The sequence below is a fragment of the Arachis stenosperma genome, chromosome 6 (genome assembly GCF_014773155.1).
Source record: "Arachis stenosperma cultivar V10309 chromosome 6, arast.V10309.gnm1.PFL2, whole genome shotgun sequence".
Taxonomy (NCBI): Eukaryota; Viridiplantae; Streptophyta; class Magnoliopsida; order Fabales; family Fabaceae; genus Arachis; species Arachis stenosperma.
This window is the reverse complement of record NC_080382.1, coordinates 13,050,369-13,073,910: the sequence shown is the minus strand read 5'-3', so window position 1 is coordinate 13,073,910 and position 23,542 is coordinate 13,050,369. Positions and strand designations below refer to the sequence as shown.

General features: G+C 28.6%; 3 protein-coding genes across 4 annotated transcripts; 1 reads left to right on the top strand and 2 right to left on the bottom strand.

The window, feature by feature from the left end:
- Positions 1–10,056: 10,056 nt before the first annotated feature.
- Positions 10,057–13,229, bottom strand: LOC130936479 (pentatricopeptide repeat-containing protein At1g80270, mitochondrial-like). The gene is made up of 3 exons (XM_057866551.1): positions 13,087–13,229; positions 12,042–12,579; positions 10,057–11,374 (listed from the first exon to the last, which is right to left on the bottom strand). The coding sequence occupies exons 1-3, from the start codon at positions 13,119–13,121 to the stop codon at positions 10,130–10,132; spliced, it is 1,818 nt and encodes a 605-aa protein (XP_057722534.1). The 5' UTR covers positions 13,122–13,229; the 3' UTR covers positions 10,057–10,129.
- A 740-nt stretch (positions 13,230–13,969) lies between these two features.
- On the bottom strand, positions 13,970–14,773 carry LOC130936715 (calmodulin-like protein 3). The gene has a single exon (XM_057866854.1). It carries the CDS (start codon positions 14,554–14,556, stop codon positions 14,092–14,094), a length of 465 nt encoding a protein of 154 aa, XP_057722837.1. The 5' UTR covers positions 14,557–14,773; the 3' UTR covers positions 13,970–14,091.
- Positions 14,774–17,693: 2,920 nt separating this feature from the next.
- LOC130935989 (F-box protein At2g26850-like) lies at positions 17,694–21,141 on the top strand. 2 transcript variants are annotated; one of them, XM_057865948.1, is made up of 7 exons: positions 17,694–18,238; positions 19,144–19,205; positions 19,295–19,467; positions 19,910–19,984; positions 20,152–20,336; positions 20,469–20,546; positions 20,702–20,790. In XM_057865948.1, the coding sequence occupies exons 1-6, from the start codon at positions 17,765–17,767 to the stop codon at positions 20,520–20,522; spliced, it is 1,023 nt and encodes a 340-aa protein (XP_057721931.1). In that variant the 5' UTR covers positions 17,694–17,764; the 3' UTR covers positions 20,523–20,546; positions 20,702–20,790. The 2 variants fall into 2 exon arrangements, with proteins under 2 accessions (XP_057721931.1, XP_057721930.1); XM_057865947.1 differs by lacking the exon at positions 20,469–20,546 and having other exon boundaries at positions 20,702–21,141.
- The last annotated feature ends 2,401 nt before the right edge of the window (positions 21,142–23,542 follow it).

The window sequence follows — 23,542 nt, the reverse complement described above, 5'->3', positions numbered from 1 at the left end:
AATATTTAAATTTTTTTAATTTTTATACTTTTAAATTTAAAATTAATTATTTTACCTATTTAATAATTAGACAATATCTTTTTAGCATCGTAGCAAACACTTATCTTTAAACAGCATAGGATTAGAAATGAGTACTAAAAAGCACATGGGAACTATTGTTAGTTAATTATGAATCTTCCCATCATAGTGGAACTATTCTTATTTCTTAATTAATTAGTATGAATGTTCCCTGATTATTGGAGCACGTTCCACATGTTGCACCTGGACAAGATACGAGGTTCCATTCGTTTCAGAGAACATTAAGAAACAAATTGTGCAAGGCTCAGCAATGATGTTAGAAGCACGTGACCATCCATGTCCAAGTTCATCTCTTTTTAACTGTTTTCTGGTTTGATTTCTGACGGCTTTGTTTGGGACGTAGTTCCTTTGGTAGCTCAACCTGCATCTGGTCTTTCTTATGAAGAAGATTCAGATTGCCATTAATTTCAACAAATATTGCACTCAACGTCTCAAACAAATCTTTTTTTACTCAAATCCAAAAAAAAAAATCCTTTTTTGAAAGAGAGAAAGGTGTCTATCTTTGAACATGTTTAATATATCTTCTAATTTTTGTAAGAAAACAGTAGATATCGTTTTCAGAAAAATTGCCTTTTTTTAAAGAAGTGATGGTATATGTATAAATGTTTTTGTAATCAAGTTTAATTAAATTAATGGAGGATTTAGTAGAAAAAAAAAACTTGTGTATGTTACTATTCTTTTTTTTTTGTATTTTTTGCAGCACACAAAATTTTAAAACATATCAACAAATTTTACACATAACAAATTTATTGATATAGTACATAAATTTTTTTGCACGTAACACATAAATTTTTTATAGTAACACAAATTTTTACATATAACACAAATCGTTGCTACGAATATATTTTGTTTGCTGCAAATGTATTTTGTTAATTGGAAAAATTGTATGTAATTCTCTAAAAATTTATGTGTTGCACATCAAAATTTCTATGCTATCACTAAAATTTATGTGTTATGCGTATTTTATTGGTACAATATACAAATGTTTGCATATATAGCACACAAATTTTCGCTACAAATGTATTTTGTTATTTGGGTGTTGTGTGTATTTTATTGGTTAGGAGAAGATAAAAACGACGAGTACATTTTTTTTAGTGTGATTAAGTGAGGTGAGTAATTTTCTTCACTTGTTGCATGAAGAAAATTGAAAGATCCAACTTAAAGTGATTCTGCATTGTGGTTTCTTCAACTTCAACCCTCTAATCTAAGTTGTCAAACACGGATTTTTTGAAGGTCTAATAAAAAATTCCTTCCAATGACCTACGTTACTAATCTTAGAGGTCTAGTAGAAAAAGTCTTTTCTTTTTTGTCAAGTTTATCTTTTTTACATTAAAATTTGTTCTTTCAATTCTATTTCCGTAATTAATTCTTCATCTTTTTGTTTCCGCTGTTAATTTTTTTATCATCTACGATGACGATAACAAAAGAGAATAAAGAGAGAAAAAAAAATAAACAACAGCAGCAACATCAAGAAGAAGAAGCCCACTTGTGTTTGAAAGAGAAGAGCAAGAACTTAATTAAAAACTTAGTTCAAAATATAATTGATGGCCTAATATTTCTCTTTTAAAAAATTCTTTTTAAAAGTGAGAAATATGCTTGTGAATTTGGATAGTGTTGTCAAAGTTATCAATTAAAAATATTTTTATATGAAAAAATGTAAAATTTAACTTTTAATATATTTATTGTGTATTAATTAAAATAAAAAGTTTTAAATTTTTTATTAGTAATAATCTTAAAACACACATTAATACTTTGTTTTGGATAGATAATGAAAAATAAAAGAAAAGAAAATAAGAAAAAAGAGAACGAAAGAAAAAATGAAATTTTAATAAATTCTATGACTTAAAATAAAAATAATTATTTTGAGAAAGAAAAAATATGTGAAGAAAATTTTTTTCCTTGTTGGTAAAAGGTCAATTAAAAAATATGGAAGAATTTCTCTTTATAAAAGACACTCAAGTTGAATGACGCGACTAATCATAGATAATGCAAATGTGCACAACTTTACAACTCGCATGTTAATGACTGCGCCAAACTTGCAAGAAACGGTCATTTTCATTGAGAAGATACCTACACATAAATCAAAAGATATTATGCAACTCATCATATATCATTAGATTCATTACATCACGAGTTATTTAAGGAGAAAACAAAGAGGTTTGTTAACAAGATTCGTATTGCCAAAATCATAGATTATTTGCATCAAAATTGGTTATATAGTAGTTAAGATTAGGAATAATGATCCAGAGCATAACATGATGAACCAGTGGCGGAATTTAAAATAAAATTTTGGGGGGCCACATAGAAGATAATTGTCAAAATACTTTTGATATGGACTCCATTTAAGATAAGCTCGTCTAATCTCATTTCTCTGGTTTTGGTGATATTGCCAAATTTAAAGCCGTTTTTCAGGGTCTCGTTCCAAAAAATTAAGGTCAAACTTATCAGATGTAACTTTTTGAACTTTTAAAAGTTGTATCTCACTTTTTTCGCAACTCATTAAAGTAGAAAAACTATCTACATGTGTTGATATTATAAAAATTATATGTTCTCCTTCTTAAATATTAGTCTTCCTCTTAAAAAATGCATCAATTCTTTAATTTTTCATTATTGTTTTATAATAAAATTTGAATATATATCCTGTAGAATATGTAAAGAAGAAGTTAGAAGAACAAATATTAAAATTTATAATATTTATTGAATTTTTTTTATCAATTTATACAAATATAATAATATTAATACTTATTGAATATTCAATTATTTTTTATCATATAAAAAATTAAATTAAATAAATAGTAAAGAAAAAATAATATTAAATTAAATAAATAAAAATATCTAATTTTTTATATTTAAACTTAAAGGTAGAAAGAGTGTTGCTTATTAAATTTATTGGGTACTTTAAGTCATAGTAAAGTATTTAAACCAATTGAATTATTTTTTATCTTTTGAAAAAGTACTACTAATTTTTTTATAAAAAATTTGGGGGGGCCGTGGCCCCCCTTATCTGAACTAAGCTCCACCACTGTGATGAACTTGAATATATTATATATATTTAATTTAAATATGTCATATGTTACTTTTTTATTATAATTAGAATCAAAATTTTTTTTAAAATTAAGGAATTTTTTTTTCTTCTTACTAATTTTACAAATAAAATGTGCTATATGTCACTCTTTTATTGTAATTGAAATTAAATATTTTCCTTTAAAATTAAAGAATTTTTTCTTTCTTTTTACTAATTTTACAACCAAAATGTAGCACATATCACTCTCTCATTACAATTGAAATCAAATTTTTCCCTTCAAAATTAAAGAGTTCTCCCCTCGTCTCTTTTCTTTTGTCTATTTCTTTCATTCCTTCAACCACTCTATCTATTTTATATATTATCAATATCAATATCAATAACTAATTACTAATTTGACAATCAAAATATGCAACATGACATTCTTTAATTGCATTAAAATTAAAATTAAAATATTAAAATTGAAATTGAAATATACATATATTATGTATCATATATTACGATCTAATTTAATAATCAAATGTCTCACATGACACTCTCTTATTAAAATTGAGAGAAAATATTTTTTTTCAAAATTAATAAATTCCCTTCTTAAATTCTTTCATATACCTCTCTATTTTTCTATTTCTCTCTACCATTTTTACTCTATATATAATTTATATTTTATATTAGTAATTTGATAAATCAAAATATGTCTTCTGATATTTTTACAATTAAAATATTTTTTTAAAAAAATTAACAAATTCTCATTCTCACTCCCATTCTTTATATTTATCTTTTTCTCTCTTTTCTCTCATTTTCTATTTTTTTCATAGTTCTGTTTTACAGAAAACAAAATTAACAAAATAATATAATTCAAATAAAAAATATTATTATTATATACATATTTTTTTAGTTTTTTATTTAGTTTTAAATTTTCACCACTTATCTTTGTAATTTATATTTTCATTTCTCTTCTTTCAAATATTTATTACATATAATTTGGAGAGAATACTAATGTTATAATTAAAAGTTAGAATTAAGATTCAATTGTTTTAAAAAAATTAATTTTGAGTTAATTTTATAACTATCAGTCTAATTTTTTTATACTAATATCTAATTCTATTTTTATATACATAGAAAGAAAAAATATTATTTTTAAATAGCAAGTATAAACATTAATTATTTCTATTTATGCAACAAACTTAACACCTAATTAAATATAAAATTATACATGTTAAATTGTATTAAATTTTAGATAACGAATGTTAAAATTAATTATTAATAAAAAATTAGACTATTTTATATAAAAATAATAACTAAAAATCTTTTTATTTGATTTTTTATCTACAAATACCTTGATCTTTTTAGTTAGAGATTTTTGTCAACCAACGATTTTTTTTGTAAAAATAGTTTGATTTTATAAATCTTTTGTATCATGCATAATCTATACTGTCAGAACAAAGTGGACCGTAATTTTAAAAAATTTATATTCCCATAATATTATTACGGATAAAACTACTAGTTGAATAATAAATCATGAAATCAAATAAAGACTTGTGTACATCTATAATATGAGCAAGACTACAAGCTCTCCGATGACTTTTATGTATTGATGTAGTTTATTTATTATTACTTGTTAGCAAATGGGTCAATAATATGAATTTTTTTTTGTTGTCTACGATATTCCCTAATCCGACAGGTCAAGGATTAATCCGTCGTGGTCTGAGCTTTATTTAAAGGTCTGTTGCTGGCCAATGGGTTACTGCATGTATAAGGCGAGATTCGAATTCTCAACACTTACTTAAGCAGATGAGTGAGCTAATGACCAACCCAAGTTGACTCAATAATATGAAATTAAGTTCCGACTTCCCAACCCTTTAATATAGCACAACAGCATCTAACATCTTTTGTAATTAGCTATCATTTCATCCAAAAATCCACATATAATAAAAGTATGCAGCTAACAGATTTTGTTCTTAGTAGGGGTATTAGCGGATCGGATCGGATTGGATATGGCAAAAAATTCGATCCGATCCGCATTAAAATCATTGGATCGGATCAGATCCAATATCCGCAGCTTTTAAGGTTGGATCCGATCCGCATATTTGCGGATCGGATCGAATCGGATATCGGATATATCCGCAAAACACAAAAATATTTTTAAAAGCTTATTTTTATTAAAAAATATCAATAAAATTAATTTTTTCTATTTTTTTAAATATGTTTACTTTTAAAATAATATTAATCATACTTTTTTTAAATAATAAATTAAAATAATGTAACATATATGATAATTATTAATTAAAATAAAACATAAAAAGAATATTTATTTATTTCTTTAATTTTGCGGATACGCGGATATGCGGATACCCACACAAAATCCGCAATCCAATCCGATTAGTGTGCGGATCCAATCCGATCCGAAAGCCTTGTGGATCGGATCCATATCCGTAATTTTCGGATCGGATTCGGATAAACACCGCGGATATGCGAATCGGATCCGATCCATGGACACCCCTAGTTCTTAGTCATAAAGGATTTTTTAAATATAAAAAATTTTAATTCTAAAGATGTTCGATCAACAACTAAACTATAGTGCTTGCAAGGCTGAGTAGAAGCAACCCTTACATAAATATCTTTAGATTTCCTCAATCAAACAAATCTAAAGCTGGATTCTTCCTAAAAGCATTAACTTGAACCAACAGATTTACAAAATTCCTGTTGGAAAATACGTTATCAGCCTTCATTTTGTCTCTAATTTCATAGGCCGGAAGCTTGGCATTTATATAGGCCTGTAGTAGAACTTGGTATTGCCTCATATGAATCGTATAGCCAGATTGTTTTATTTTGTGCAAAATCTTCTCTGAATTATGTACATTGCTAGCATCTTATTAGTTGCATGAATCTTCAGCATGACTGAGTAGTTCTTGGAAGAAAACTTCCACCTCCTTGATACCATTTCGAAAACAGCCTCTGCTTTATCAATTTTCTTCAACTTTCCAAAAGCTTCAATCACAGAGACAATCTTCAATTCGAGAGGAAGCCTGACAGACCTCCCAAATTCTTCTCACTTCATCAGCCTTACCCAGATTTGCGTATAGAGGGAGCAAATATCTACCAGGCCAAGACTTCTCTTTCAAACTTTCACCCTCCATTGCCTTCAACATATCTTTAAAAGTATTTTTAAAAATATTTTTAAATTGTCAAGGACAAAAATGCCTACAGAATAAGATATTAGAAACTTATTTGTCTTTTTCTCATTTTATAAACTACAGAGGAGAGACTAATTGGTCTCACCTAGGACATATCTTTAGCATATGGGACTTTTGGGATCAGACAAATTTATATGTGGTTGAAACTTTTCAACATGCGACCTCCGGTTAAAAATCCGTTAACTGCCCGAAACACATCACCACTGACGATATCCCATTAATATTGAAAGAATTTAGTTGTTATCTCATCATCTTCCGGGGCACTCTGAATGTGAACACTAAAAGTAGCCCATTTGACTTTCTCTATAGTAATCGGATGTCTAAGCCTTTGGTTCATGGAAGCTGTAACCTTAGACTCGAAGTCAATAAATAAAAGGTTTGGACATTGTGACGAGGAGGAAAAAATATCTCTAAAATAAGATTCAGCTACTGCTGCTATATCAGCGTTTGAAGAAAGTAATTCGCCATGGTTTGCAGTCAAGTGCCAAATTTTATTCCGACGAGTGTGGTTGCAAAATTTTTGATGAAAGTGACTAGTATTTTGATCTCCCGCCCGAAATCATCTTACTCTAGACTTCTCTTTCTAATATAATTCTTTATTATAGAGAGTTTTTTCTAGTTTGCTTTCTAAATATGAGATCATATTACCTTCATGGACCCCTGCTGCCCGAAACTCTTCTAATTGAGATTGAAAATAATCAATTTTCTCTTTAGAGTTCGTTCTATTAGACTGCTACCATTAGACAAGACTGTGTCGACACTTCTTTAATTTTTAAAATAAAATAAACACGGAGCTGCCTTCTATTCTCTCTCTCCATATCTCATTCACAATCTGTCTTACCTCATCATTAGAACACCATCATTCTTGAAATTTGAATCGCCCTTTAGTTTTTTCTGTTCTCGGGCTTAAATCAGTGAGAAGAGGAACATGATCAGAACCTGATTCAAAAAGCTGAAGAATAGTAGGACTTTTTTTATACCTGAGAGATATCAGTGTATTTATAGTAGTGTTGGTAACCATCTTTAGAGTAGTTCTACCTTTAGACGTAGATGGCCGTTTCCTTTATCTTAGAGAATTATTTGGGATTTTCCTTTTAGATGAGTAGAGAGATAATAGGAGATATTTTAGGAGTTGGTTGTTTATTCCAAGCAAGCAGGGCGATCTTCTTTTGTCGTGAGAGTGGGAGAAGCCGCCTTTATATAATTTGGGTCTTTATTCTTTTTAGACTTGACTTTGTGTTTTGGGTTAAGGTATGAACAGAAAGTATATTTTGTAAGTTAAAGATGAAAATAATATGGTGGATGATCTTAAAGTAAAGATGTGTACAATAAATAAGTGCTAATGATATTAAAATTTAATTTGAAAATTGGATTCAATAAAATATTAAACAGATTATTCTTTATTATTATTTAGATTATTTCACATAGTAGAAATATAAAGATTTTTGAAAATAAAATACTTAAGGTTAATAGTAACTGAAAGCATGTTAAGGTTCATATAAATCAATGTGGTTAGTAAAAGAGAAGAAAGCATATTAAGGTGATGGATTAAGTGTGTTAATGGGGTGGTGTTAGTGGGTATGTGTAGTATATATTTCTAGCTATAATAATTTAATTGATGTGGATACCTTAAAAATTTTCATAGTATAATAAAGTATTTTATGAAAGAGAATGTTCTTAAAAAATATGAGAGTAAGGTTATTATTTTAAGTATGGAATTAATGCTTTAATTTTTATCGAAAAAATTAAAAATAAAAAAATGACATTGTAATCTTTATTGATAACAAGATTCTAATCTAAATAGGAAAAAAATAGAATATCTTTAGAGCAATAAAACCTAAAAAATAAGGCTCATGGATAAATCATTTTATGCAAAATATTAGAATCAAGTTTAAGAGCACGACTGGTTTTAAGGCAAAAAATAAATAAAAAAGTGTGATTATGACAAACAGTAATTTTTGAATGAAGTGGGATGACATAGAAGTATAGAACAAATATAAATGTATGATAATGAGGAGTGGGATCTAAATCACTTCAATATATGGTGTGTTCTGGCTAATGGATTGTTTTATACATAAGTTAGGATTCGAACTTTTAATATTTATTTAAACAGATTAATCAATTAATTATTAGACTAATTCAATTTAACTATGTTCTCTTTAGTCTCTAATTTTACACAATATATAAAACATAAATGGGCCACTTTTTGGAATTTAGTCCACTCATTAAAAGTTTTTAAATCTATTTTTGTACAGAAACATTATTGGTATTGGTATATACTATAAAAAAAATTTTAAATGTATCGAGAATATTAATGTTTCAGTAATTTTAATTAATATATATTATATATATATTTTTAATTTAGATCAACGATTAAAACAATTGGACTATCGGTGTTATCGATATACTTAAAACTCTTTTTATACTATATACGTAAAGTTATTAAAGTGGGTACGAAGTTATATTTTGCATTATTTAATATTTAATATTGAGGTCAATTTTCAATTGTGTATAGGAATTATCATTTTCTATTTTTTAATAATACATTTAATATTCTCTAAATTATATTTGACAAATTTTAATATGCCTATGTTTATTAATTTAGCTACGGTGACAGTTAATAGAGAAATGGCAAGTGACAAATGCGATTATAGAATAATTCGTTTTAGTATGTTCTGAGAATAGTGTTAACGAGATGTAATAGTGGGCGTAAATTCTTTGGAGTTACCACATGGTTAAAGAAGTAATTTCACACATTTAATACTTGGCAAGATTTACCGTATAGCCATAATAAAAATATATTCACGTGTAGATGCAGATGTGTTATGGGCTTATGGCTGTGTGAATGATATTTTGGTATGAATCTGTGTCTTAATTGTTGCAATGTTGTGGAATTAGTTTTTTTTTGTTTTTTGGTAAGTGCTGTGGAATCAGTTTTATCAGCCACATTGTAGAAGGCAAAGATTTGTCCCTGCAATTATTACGAATTAGGTATAAGATTAAAAAGATAATGACATTTTTTTTTAAATGAATCACATGGTCATTTTTTAGTGTATATTGTTGGGCCAAATTTGTGAACATAACATGAATCTTTTGTCCGCAATATAATGGGTCAACTATTTGATTGGGCTAACATATGATAGCTCATTACAAAAGATGACTTCGCCAAACTTGCAAGAAACAATCCTTTTGATTGAGAAGATACCTAAACCCAAATCAAAAGATATTGTGGAACGGATGAAGTTAATTTTAGGTAATCATCTAATGAGCATAACTCATGTATCATTACATCTTATGTTACTTAAGGAAGAAATCGAAAATTTATGAGATAATTGTTTAAGAAATTTGACCAATAAGCTGCAGCCTTATTGAATCAACAAGATTCGTATTGCCAAGACATCATTTGTATCAAAACTGGTTATATAGTAGTTAAGATTAGGAATAATGATCCAGAGCATAACATGATGAACTTGAATTGAATAATAAATCATGAAATCAAATAAAGACTTATGTACATCTGTAATCTGAACAAGACTAGAAGCTCAATGATGACTTTTATGTATTGATGTAGTTTATTTATTATTACTTGTTAGATAATGGGTCAATAATATGAAATTAAGTTCCCAACCCTTTAATATAGCACAACAGGTTCTAACATCTTTTGTAATTAGCTACCATTTCATCCAAAAATCCACATATAATAAAATTATGCAGTTGACAGATTTTGTTCTTAGTCATAAAGGATTTTTCAAACATAAAAAATTTTAATTCTAAAGATGCTCGATCAACAACTAAACTAATAGTGCAACCCTTACAGAAATATCTGTTGATTTCCTCAATCAAGCAAATCCGAAGCTGGATTCTTCCTAAAGCCATCAACTTGAGCCAACAGATTTGCAAAATCCCTGTTGGGAAATACGTTATCAGCCTTCATGCTGTCCCTAATCCGATAGGCCGGAAGCTTGGCATTTATATAGGCCTGTAGGAGAATTTGGTATTGCCTCAGACGAATTGTGTAGCCAGCTTGTTTCATTTTGTGCAAAATCTTTTCTGAATTATGGACGTCACCCCTCTTAGCATATTGCTCCATAATAGCAATATAAGAAATGATTAATGGTTTCAACTGGTTTTGCATGATAGCCTTTTGCAGAATAGTGTCTGCCTTCTCCACTTCCCCTGCTTGGATGTAAAGTTTCACTAGGTCGTCCAATGTCAATGGGCCTATTTGACACCCACTGTCTGCCATTCGCTTAATGAGATCTTTGCCCTTTGCTAGCATCTTATTATTTGCATAAACCTTCAGCATGACTGAGTAGTTCTTGGAAGAAAGCTTCCACCTCTTTGATATCATTTCGAAAACAGCCTCTGCTTCATCAATTTTCTTCAACTTTCCAAAAGCTTCAATTGCAGCGAGACAATCTTCAATTCGAGGGGAAGCCTGACAGACCTCCCAAATTCTTCCCACTTCATCAGCCTTACCCAGGTTTGCGTATAGAGGAAGCAAATATCGACCAAGCCAAGAATTCTCTTTCAAATTTTCACCTTCCATTTCCTTCAACATATCTTCGGCTTTTTTTTCAAGCCCAGCAGTTTTGTAGTGTCCAACCAAAACTGCTTTTGTTCGGATGTCTGGTTCAATCCCTTGAGCCTTCATTTTCTCAACAATTAGATCCATGCCATCAATATCTTTGGACTGGCCTTTTGCGTCTATTAATATTTTATAAGTAAAAGGAGAAGGTTTGACATTCTCATTTTCCATCATCAACAATACATCGGCTATTTTCTTCTTGTCATGCCTCTTATACAGAAGAAGCAACTGATTCCAAACATATGATGTAAGAGGGAATTTCAAATCCTTCATTTTGTTGAAAGTTTCCTCTGCTTTCTTCAAATTGTTCTGAGCAACACAACTTGCTAAAAGGGTTTGATATACTGTCTCTCCTTTAAAAGATTCTGGAATACGCTCAATGTACATCTCTGCTTCATGTAATCCACGCAATTTAGCAATCAAATCAACACGGGTAGCATGATCTTTCTCAGTAACCTCAAGCTGACTTTTTGATACAACCCACTCTGAGAGCTACACAGAACCAACCATAAAAAATAGATAAAATCACACTGGAAGACATTATTCATGTAAAAATGAAAAATAAAAGAAAAGTATTTACAGCTAGCAACAAATCAGTAAATAAACCTACAAAAAGCCAAAGTTAACATGTGAACATAATTACAACAAATAACTGATGAAAAGATGCCCATAACTTGCAACAGCAGAACAATTTACCCATGGTCAGGTGCATTTACAGCTGATCAACATGATATGAATGTTAGAATTTCGCAAAAAGTCACAAATTCGATCCACATCCATGAACCAAATTCTGATCATTACATAAAAGGGGTATTCATTCCGTGAAACATTGAGGGAGTGAAACAGAAGCATTACGTCAAAGAAAACTAAACACGCACAAGATTCTTCTTAAAAAAAATTAATAATGGCTAAGGTACGAGCAACAAAATTATATACGGAGGAGTTGGAGCATAGCATGGCATGACATTGAATGACAACATTAATTTGCTCAGTTTGAGAGTTTCAAAATGACATTACTTGAAAATAATATTCAAGAAAACATCAAATATCCACCATTATTGACATATAAGGGTAATGAGAAATTAACTTAATTACTAGCACAATACTTTTAATGCTATGTTCTATTTATTGGGAGCAAATAATAGTTTGATCCAATTACCTGAAAAGCTTTAAAATACAGTTTGCGCCTCCGAAGATTAACCATGGCTAGTGAGATATCTTGTCTGCTTAGTTCTTTCCCTTCTTCAACCCACTTATCCATAAGCACTTGAACAGAAGTAGCTGGAGAATTATCAATCAATTTGAAAATTTCTGACTGAGCTCGTCGACGTCCTTTTTTCTCACTTGGTTCAACCTCAGTGTCTGAAAACTCCAACTCCTCGCGTGGCTCCTCACCATCTTTAATATCATTGAATTCGTCTTTACCATATTCAGATTCAGCAGCTGGTGTCTCAAGCTCAGAAAACCCATCCTCCAAATCATCCTGATCTTTCGTGCTACTGGCATCAGCTTGCGAAGAAAGTTCGCGCCTACTCACTGTGAATTTCAGGGAGGCATGCCCAGAATGGTAGAACATATTCGGCAACAAAAAATGACCATATGCCATTCTAGATGAGTCCAACGTCCTAGAATCATCTTCCACCCAAGTACCCGAAACTGATTTGATGCAAGAAGCTCTCACATTAAATCCTCGATTCCTAGGAAAAAAATGTTTGCACCATTAAACAATCAGCTCCTAACCCTCACTAGTATTATAGTTATAGAAATAAATGTAAAGCCTGAAATAGACAAATAAAAATTTTATAAAGAAAGTGACATTCTTTCTCTTTCAAATAGACAATGCATAATATATGTATTCTAAGGTGCTAGACATATGAGGCAACCCAATTGATAAGAACAACGTACTAATCAATAAAATTTAGCTCGTCTATCTTCATTTCTTAATCTATTGATATTGTGTTTTAGTGTCGCGGATGCATGACATCAAAAAAAAAAAAAATCCTAATTGATTTAATTTTATTATTTTTTCTCCCTCAAATTTCGTATTTGTTATCCAATTTCTCTATTACAAAATCAATTCAAAAAAATGACAAAAGCGGAATTGCAATCGGGACTAGGGGACGCGAACGGAGCTATAAGATTGATTTTCTTTTTATAGCAGGGAGAGAAAAGAAGAGAAAGAGGACGATTAGGGTTAGTATTACCTGAGAGGAAGAGAAGCTCGACGAAGAGCCCACATATTTGACGGAGCAAGATCGCTGGAACCGGAAGTACTACACTGAGAGTGTGAGTGTGAAAGAAGAAGGATGGAAGCTTGGCTTGAACCTTGAACCCTAGTTAAAACCCTTCTCTCTCTACTTTTTTTTTTTGGGCTTGGCCTCTCTCTCTACTTTTATGCACTAAATAAAAATATAAATGGACCAGTTTTTTGGTCCACTCATTGAAAGACTTTTGTATCTGTTTTCCAAATTACTAAAAAAAAATGTATATTATACATTAGTATTATATTGAAAAAATATATTTGACTTAATTTATATAAAAAAATTAGTAAAGTTAGAAATTAATTCTCAAAATGTATTAAAAAAGGGTAATGAATGAAAAATTTGAACTTATTTTAATAATTATATAAATATGTAATAAGCTGATTTATATCAGAATTATTACTTTATATTTGGATGGTCATAATTTATTCTGTTTAAATTTCATTTAACATATAATGGTAAAGTTATTAAGGAGGGTATGCAATTATTTTTTACATTATTTTATATTTAATATTGATGTTAATTTAGTATGATAATCATGATTTTGAAATAATCAACGGTTGTTCATATTCAAAAACTTCAAATTATTTTTGAAATTATTTTTCATCTTCAAATCATCTATTTCAATCAATATCCTCTAAAATATATTTTAAATACATCGACAGATACTTTGTTTAATTTGTGTTTATTCTTAATGATATTATCCACAGAGATAATCCACAGATCAAATTTTCTCTCCCCGTTTTTAGATTGAGTATCGTCTCCATTAGATAAGAATGTAGAGATAAAATAGAAATGAACATAGAAAAGAAGCCTGGATATTTCACTAAATTTATAGACAGAAGATTGGAAGATAGATACATATCCAATTTTCTTCTTGATGATATAAATATCATTATGTGCAAAAGCTAATAATCATCTATGCAATAAAAGATAAACACACATTAATTAGTTGACAAGCTTAATCATTTGCTTAAACTCTTTGAAATCAAGCATGCCATCGCCATCCAAATCCACTTTCTTGATCATGTTCTTGCAATCCTCTAAGGTCTTCTTTCCTTGCCTTAAGCCCAATGAACACAAAACCGAACTCAATTCCTCACCACTTACAAACCCGTCGCCATTTTGATCGAACAATTTGAAAGCCTCCTTCATGTCCTCTTCCTCGTCGCCGCCGCCGCCGCAGACGTCGTCGTCACCCATTACGTTCTTGTACAACCTCTCAAACTCGTCAAAATCTACGTATCCGTCGCCATTCGCATCGAGTCTCGCGATCATTTGAATCAAATCATGCTTCATGACGCCTAACCCTAGTTTTGTTACGGACTCTAAAAGCTCCTCCTTTGAGATCTTCCCGTCGTCGTCATGATCAAACATTTGGAATATGCGTCCGAAGTCCGCCAATTGATTCATGTTTGAGCAATGAATTAAACAGACTTTTACCACAATTGAAAATTGGGAAGATTTGATTGATGACTTGCTATGTTTTGATGAACAATGAGTGAGATGGTAGGGTATAAAAATGTGAGGGGGGAAAGAAAAAAGTTAGTACTAAACAAAAGGTTGGCAGAGAGGTTTCTCAATATTAACAAATTAAACTAGAATTGATGAGAATGATGAAATGCGGTTACAAGTTAATGGCACATCCATAATCCTGTTACACTTAATTTGTTTGTTTGTTCTTTAATTAGGGCGTTTCACAAACTAAGTTAATTAATGATACCATTAATTTGGTTCATTTTGTTAATGTATTCACAGGCACATAGAGTGAAATTGCAATATACATAATGGCTCTTTCTTTTTTCATATCATAAATTAGTTGTGCAAGCTAAGCAAGTCACTGTTATAGTGGTATATCTATATCTACCAACAAAAAGCTGAGAATTTTGTTATTAAAATTAAATAATTAATACTCTAGCGTGGAATTTTATAATTGAGGGATCTCAACTTATTTTTATTTCTAAGGTAGATAATTAGATATTCTTGGAAATATCAATTAAGTAAATTTTACTTTCATTTATGAAAATTCAAAAACAACTATTTAATTTTCGCTACATTATCAAGTCATGTTGGTAATTGAATTTAATAAAATTGGTCCAATAATTTATTGGATACCCAAAAAATTTAGTTGAAGAAAAAGGAAAAAAAGACTTCTAGGCTTCTAATAATATAGTACCCTTTTGGGTCATTTTAGTTCTCATTATTATTTCAGAAATCAAATTATGCTTTATAAATATTGTATTGTGAAAATAACTATAAATACTTTAAATATTCATGATATAAAGAGATAAAGTATTATTTAATTTTTTATTAAATATTATTTAATAGTTATTACTTTATATTTTTGAATATTAAAATGTTCAATTTAATTTCATATATTTTGATTTCGTTTATTTAAGGTTTAATTATTCTGTTGGTCTTTATAGTTTTATCAAATTTTCAATTAGATCTCTATATTTTTTTTCTTTCAATTGGGTCCCTACACTATTATTAATTTTATAACTAGGTCCTTTATAGTGTAAAAAATAATAGAGTTAATTGAATATTTATTTACAAATTAAAGGTATTCATAATTAAAAATCTAACTAGGTCCTTGACAACATGTATTTTGGGAGACATTTTTTGTTAATTTTAACGTTTTTTATATGGTAAAAAAGATCTAATTACAAAATTAAAAGTAGTGTAGGGATCCAATTGAAAAGAAAAAATGCATAGGGACCTAATTAAAAATTTGATGAAATTATAGGGACTAATAGAATAATTAAACCTTTATTTAATTATTAGATTGGACTTTATGTTAGTGGATTTAGTTTTTTTTTTTTTAATTTTGACCTAAGTTATAAATACTTCCTAAACTATTGTAGTCATTGTAAAGTATAGTTGTCAAAATCAAACTGGTAATTAAATCAGTCAGTTGTTGGATCATTGGTTCAATCAGTGAGTCACTGGTTAAACCGATTAATTTAGTCCCACGTGAATAAAAAATATAAAAAAGAGTAAAAAATTAACAACTTGTCGTAATATATACATAACAAAATGGTTTTTCAAAATCCACAACTTGTTTAGAATGGTCCCATGTAAGATCAGTTTTTTTTTTCTATTGTTATTTTGTTAGGTTCCAATTATTGCATTAGTAGTTGATCCTTGTTCTTGAGAAGTTGGTGTTTTTGATGGTGTATTTGATAAAGCCATCCTAAAATAATATATATACAACAACAACATAGAATAACAATATTACACTGTAAAATAAAAAATTGAATAATCTACCTAAGAATCAACAAGTTATAATCAACAACAATTAAGAATTAATTGATTTGGTTAATCAACATTATTAATCAATTACTCAGTTAATCAACTTATAAGTCACTAACTGAAATACTAAATAACTTAAAAAAATTAAAAAAACAGACATGATGCAGTTTACACTTTGCAAAACGTAGATAGAGAAGGAAAGACCAGAGACCAAACACAACGACGAAGACAACGACGACGAGAGATGCAACGACAAGATGCACAGCAAGTGACAAGCCAATAAGAAAGATGCACAGGGGTTGACGGAACGAGGCAGAATAGCAGGTGACATCACAGCAATCATGCGATGACAATGGCAGTGATTGGTGATGTGAGCCTCTCTGAGTCACTGTGTGAGATTGAGAGAGGATCAAGTCTCCGACTCTCAACTCTTAAGTGGGGATGGGTTTGGAGGAATGAGGGCTTTGTTAGCTGTGTTAGGGTTTCTCTTTTTTATTTTTAACGACAAAACGACACCGTTTTAGGTTAGGACAAAAAAGAAAGAGCTCCAAACTCGTCCGAATTTTTTAAACTTGTCAATTCATCGATTTTGGTTAAAATTGGCCAGTTCATATCGAGTCTCACGTGTTCATTTTTTTGTGCAGTCAGACAACTCATCTAAACCGACCTTGTGACCAATTTGCCAGTTTTTTGGTCCGACCGAACAGGTCAATCCGAGTCTGACAACTATATCATAGAGTGATTAGAGGAGTGTTTTGGCTTTGTGATGAAATTATGGTATGAACAAATAAAGTTGTGTAAATTATTCTCTTAGCTTGTTACATCGGAGAATTGGATAAAAAAATTGAGTCTCTTTAATTCAATTCTCAAAATATAGCGTGCACAAGTTAAGTTGAATGAATCTTTATTGTTACATCAAGTAAGTGATTCTCTCTCTATTCAATTTCAACCTATCTTTTTTATTTTCTATTTCAATTCAATTTATCATTTTTATTCCATTTCAATTTTTGTCTCTTTGTTTACCTTCCGTTTCATATCAGCAACCTCTTAGCATTAGGTGCCATGTCTTACAATTACTCTGTTTTTAGTGAAGAGCACTCTTCTGTTAAACAGTACTCAACAAAAAACGAATCAATTCTCAAATTTAGCCAAACGGCATGGCATCTCTATATTATAATAATAATAAATTATTATGTTGGGGCATTGACAATTTCAAATAAACGGATTAGAATATGAAAAAGAAAAGCACAGAGAAAGGAACAATATTATCTAGTTATTATCATAATTCATAAGCGACAAGACCAAAGGTAATAAACTTGTTCATGTCTCTCGGTTTTCTCAACAATATTGATCTTAAAAATCGATCTATATGTCATCAAAAAGATTGCTTTCTGGAATAATGGAGAAAAATGAAGAAAAGGGTATTAACATGTCCCTCATGGATTTGCCTGAGGCCACTTTGGATTGCATTCTAAAATGGCTGTCACCAATTGAACTGTGTGTTATGTCAATGGTGTGTGCTTCTTTGAGGGATAGGTGTGGAAGCAACCATTTATGGGAAAAACACATGGAATTCAAATGGGGTAGAGTCATTGGAGAAGTTGCTTACAAAGAGTGGCAATGTCACATTAGAAAAGCAAAGGAAGGAACACTCTTGGGTGATTATTTCACCAATCTTAATGGATCTTTGGGATCACTTAGTGGCACTTGGCCTGATTTGTACCTTGGTTCTTACTTAGAAGATTGTGGCAATCTCAATGGTCAATTTTCAAACAAGTTCATGAAGGCCATGTATTTCTCTTTAGAGACGGGAAGGTTCTGGTTCCCTGCTCAATTCTACAAGGTATTAAAAATAAGAAAATGGTTTATCTACTTGTTTTTGAATGATATATGTTAAGTTTACAAATTAAAATTTTTTTTATTGAAAATATAAAAAATTTAGAGTGTGTTTGGTTTGTATTTTTATTTTTTATATTTTCTATATTTTGAATTTTGTGAAGAAAAATTGAAAATAATGAAAATAATAAAATCTCATCTTCTGTTTTTACCTCTTATTTTCATTTTTTTCTTCACAAAATTAAAAAAAAGAAAACATTAAAAATAAAAAACAGAAAAAAATGAAAACCAAACGCATCCTTAAATTTTCAATGCATTTGTCTTATATTCATTAAATGAAAGTATTTAGGCTATGTTTGGTTTTGAGAACAGAAGAAAATAAGACACTGAGAACAAGAGTTAAAGGACAGAAATACAAAAATTAATATTCTTATATTTTATTTGGTGATAAATTAAAATAATTTATAAAAGTCTAAGTTATTCATATATTTTTTTTTCATTCAAAAATTTGAAAAAAAAATATAATAATAAAAAATATAATTATAAAAAATTAATAAAAATAATGAAAAAAAATAAATAATAAGTTGTCTCTTGTTAGTGTCTCTTATCCTTTCGTTAAAATAGACACAAAATACATTAATTTAATATCTTTGAACACAATATTTTTGTCCATATCTTATCTTTCAAATATAATTTTATACCTCTATCTCACAGTTCCGTGAATGTAAACAAATACAATCTTAAATCATTTCACTAATAATAAATTTATCATGTGTCTTAAAACATATATTAGATAAACCCATAAGAAAATGAAGTTTCAGCTTTATTAGCACATATATATATATATACTTTTTGGCCTAATGACAAGGGGCTTGAAAGCTTGACCTAGTGCTATGTCTTATTTTCTTGCAGGGATTGACAATTTACAATGCCTTGTTTAGCTATGATTCCAAATCTGATATCTTTCAAGCAAGGTAATAAGGGAATAACTGCCTTAATTATTTAATATTGAACTTCTATGACTTACTACTCTTGTGATGATTGGATGATTAATTTGTTTTAGGCAACATAATGGTGGTTGGAGGTTTCTAGGAAAAAATATTGGGTGGGATATGGTGAGAATTCCTCCGATTGAAACTCCTCCCTATACTCTTCATATCACTGACTGTTTTTACGACTTAAAACCGGGTGATCACATTGAGATTCAACGCAGAGGAATTACAGAAACTCATTATGGTATGTGATGTAGATATTTTCATCATGCTAATAATAAGATTTTTGTTGACAATGTTGTTTGATGACTTAGCCTTAATTAATTAATTTTAGGTTTAATTACTCTGTTGTCCCTATAGTTTCGTAAAATTTTCAATTAGGTCCTTATATTTTTTTTAATTGGGTCCTTATACTAATTTTTTTTTTCAATTAAGTTACTCTTAGTAGTAATTGACTTAATTTTATAGGGACCAAACTAAAAGAAAAAGAATTGGTATAGGGACCTAAATAAAAGGAAAAAAAGTGTAGGAACCCAATTAAAAAAAAAATTAATGCAAGGACTCGATTAAAAAAAAAAAATATAGAGACCTAATTGAAAATTTTGTGAAATTATAGGAACCAACCGAATAATTAAACCTTAATTTTATTATGATATGATGATGATGATTAATTTCATGTGCATCAGGTTGGAGGTATGGTGTTATTGGCCACATGGAATCATGTAATGGGAATGAGAATTATTGCCAGTGTCAACACAATGGTGGGAAATCTCAAATCTGTTTGCTAATTTCCGTTATTTTATTTTAATTAAGTTATACTAAAATATTATTGCAGCTAATTTTATTTTATTATTTTTGCACAAATTTAATAAATAAAAGAGTTAAGGAATATACATTAATATGCTTATTGATATACTAATTTGGATAGAGGAATTGGTGGTGGAGTTCAAGCAATACCCTGAAGCATCATACATGAGAAAAGTAGTCCTAAACAGAAGGAATTCAGGGGAACAAGGAAGCAGAGCCACTGGTTTCTTTGGTGGAATTAGAAAGCTTCACAATCACCATGATATTTATTTATGGAATAACCGCCTCACAGCACAAGCCCTCCAAGTACTACTACTACAACTTTCAAGTTTTCAACTTTTTTTTTAATGTTTTCTAAATCATAAAAGTTTCACAACATTAGATAATGAATTATAATAAATACTTAATTTTGGTAAACTATTTTTAATATGTTGCTAGTGTTTCAATCTTGGATTCAAGAAGCCCACCAACAATCTCACTTATATAGCCTAATTGACAGAATTACTCAATTTAATGGTATTTTTTTTCTACTTATCTTATTCAAAATTAAAATGCCTTAGCTTCTGTTTAAAAAATAAAACAAAACAAGATCTAAAATGTCCAACAACCATTACTCCAAATATTCCATAGAAATAATTCCTAGTCTAATTTGATATTTATGTTGGCAATAGATGATGGAGCCTAGACTACACTATGCACCTCCAGTAGAAGCACAGTATCCTGTCCATGGCCATCAGTAGAGATTTTGAAGTGAATTTCAGGTAGCAGTGTAATAATATGCTTCTTAATTTTCCTTTTTCCACTTCAATTTCAAGTTCAATTCCATTTAAACAAGTAAATTTGTACTTATTGGATGCAAAACTTTAATTGGTCATCATACATAGTTCATAATTTTGCTGCATGCAATGCTCCTTATGAAGATAAGTTGATAACTAGTATAGTCTTGGCTTGTATACTTGAACCCTGCCTGGTTCGTGATGATGATTTCCATTTTCTATTTTTGTTTTTGTTTAAAGGTATTCAGATTATATTATTGCTTTGAGAAGGCAACTTGCCCTCTTAATAATAATAATAATCATAATTTGTATAATCACTCTCACTATCTATAATAATAAGCATCATAATATGCACTTTATTTCAGTTATATTTATCTAAATTATAAAAATTTCAGAATATTATATAATCAATTATATATAAAATTTTAATTTGCACTTGAACTCACTACTTAAAATTAAACCTATTAAATTAAAATTATGATTTGTACGATGACAAAAAAGTTTGGTGAACTACTATTTTGAGATTGGTGTTAGAGTTTCACTCTTGCATTCAAGAAGCCCATTCACAAACTCACTTGTATAGCCTAGTTAATTTACAAGTGTATGTACATAACTAATTTGGGTTAATTCACTTGTCCGGTTAATTAAATATTAAAAATTCAAAAAAAATTTTTAAAAAATAAAAAGCTCAACACACAACGCAATAAGGTGGAGCATTTAAAAAGTCCAGAGTTACAATATAAATATTAAACAAAAAATTATAGTTATCTTTAACATTGTCATCAACAACTAGACAGAACAAAGCCAACCCACTCTTTGTAACTCCTAATCGACTTGGTAATAACTTTCGCAACGTATGTTTCTTGATTCCTGAAAATCCTGACATTCCTTTTCAACTACGTATTCTAAATGATAGCAAAAAAATCAATCAACCACCTGTTACGTTCGACTTTTCTTACATAAACTCTTGTCCAATTCTCAAAGTGTTATTTAATGTTCCTGAAACTTAAAAGTTATTATTTTTTATAAATTAAAAATTCAAGTTACATCTTATATATACAGCAACTTGATCAATCTATCAAAAATCGAATTTTTTATATCTAATTTTTTCTATCTTTTTCAATTAGATTTTCTTTTTCAAAAAAAAATATATAAATTTAATATCAAATCCAAAATTAAAAAGAAAAAACCTAATTTATATTTTAAAATTTCTTAATTTAATAGCTGCAGCAGCAGTATTAACCATTAACAACTAAGTAACCATCTAAGGAAACAAGAAAAAGCAAAAAAAAAAAGGTAAAAACACATAACAGCAGCAAGAAGAATCATCAGGACTCGGCTAAACAATCGCATTGAGAGTTAAGATAACAACAATTGTGCTTTGGGCCATTTGGTAAATTTTAAAAGTTATTTTCTTAAATTTTTAATTTATAAAAATAATAATATTAATATTTGGGGTAATTTTTAGAACTAAATTATAGTTTTTTAAAAATTTATTTAAGTATTTATAAAAAAATTAAAAAAAAAGTTTTTTATAATAAAATTTTTTATTATATTTTTTTTAAATAAATATTTTTAAAATTAAAAAACTAAATATAAAATAATTTATTTATAAATTATTTATTCAAATGGAAGTTTATCATATTTTCTAGATCTCTATGGCAACGTGGTCAAAAGCTGACGCAGGTGGTAAAACCGTAAAAGCGTGTCACTATCAAATATATATACTTTATGTTTTCATGTCATTGCCGTACATTATTGCTCTATAATCTAGATAGTTTTCATAAAAATTATTTTTAATATAGAGACAAAAATTACGTTTTGATTGAATAGTGATATTTAAAATATATTATAATATCATAGATGTGTAAAAAAATGTTCAACATATAGTTTACGTCTTATTAGAATAGTAACACGTATTTAATATGCATTTTATATTTTAGTTCTCTCTACCTATAAAATTTATCAATTTATAATTATATTAAATAATTTTATTTTTAATAAAAATATCAATATTTTTTCATAAAAAAATTAGCCTAGTTTTTTAGATAAGACATGCAAATTCAACCATTAATAAGTTAATTTAATAGTTGAAAACTGGGAACATGTCTTATTACTTTAGAGTTTAGATTGAATTGAAAGTAGCTATCAAATTAATTTCTCAATTAATTGCATAAGTGCTGAAAACAATGCATTGTTCCAAAAAAATATAATATGAAGTAAGTGCTTAATTATTTTGGGGCTGTTAAATTAATAAAAAAATATTTTTTTAATGTATTTAGTAAATTTTTAATGGTTGTTTGGATGTTATTAAATTAATAAAAAAAGATTTTATTTAATGAAAAAATATTTTTTTATTTTTTAATTTGTTTGGTAAATTTTTAATAGTAAAAATAAAAGCATTAGAAAAATAAAATAAAAATTTTTTTTGAGAAGTTATAATTTACATCTTTTATTAAAAGATCTTTTTTTCTTTAAAAAAAGATATTTTTCACATAATAAATGAACAAAAAAAATATTTTTATCTTATTTTACCCAAACATAATTGGTAAATAAAAAGATCTTTTTACATAAAATATCCAAACATAAAATCACTTTTACTTTTGTAAAAGATATTTTAAAAAAATATTATTAAAAAAAGAACTTTTTCAAGAATGGTACCCAAATAAACCCTTGATAGTAAAGGTAAAAACACTAGAAAAAAATATCTTTTTTAAGAAGCTACTATTTATATTT

Bases quoted from the DNA above. Each gene is read 5' to 3' on its own strand.
- LOC130936479 (XM_057866551.1), bottom strand. From the start codon at position 13,121: ATGTGGGCTCTTCGTCGAGCTTCTCTTCCTCTCAG. The intron at 12,580-13,086 runs GTAATACTAACC...TTTTTTTCCTAG, and splicing joins CGAGCTTCTCTTCCTCTCAG to GAATCGAGGATTTAATGTGA. The intron at 11,375-12,041 runs GTAATTGGATCA...GGTTCTGTGTAG, and splicing joins TGTATTTTAAAGCTTTTCAG to CTCTCAGAGTGGGTTGTATC.
- LOC130936715 (XM_057866854.1), bottom strand. From the start codon at position 14,556: ATGAATCAATTGGCGGACTTCGGACGCATATTCCAAATGTTTGATCAT.
- LOC130935989 (XM_057865947.1), top strand. From the start codon at position 17,765: ATGTCATCAAAAAGATTGCTTTCTGGAATAATGGAGAAAAATGAAGAA. The intron at 19,468-19,909 runs GTATGTGATGTA...CATGTGCATCAG, and splicing joins AATTACAGAAACTCATTATG to GTTGGAGGTATGGTGTTATT. The intron at 20,337-20,701 runs GTACTACTACTA...TGTTGGCAATAG, and splicing joins TCACAGCACAAGCCCTCCAA to ATGATGGAGCCTAGACTACA.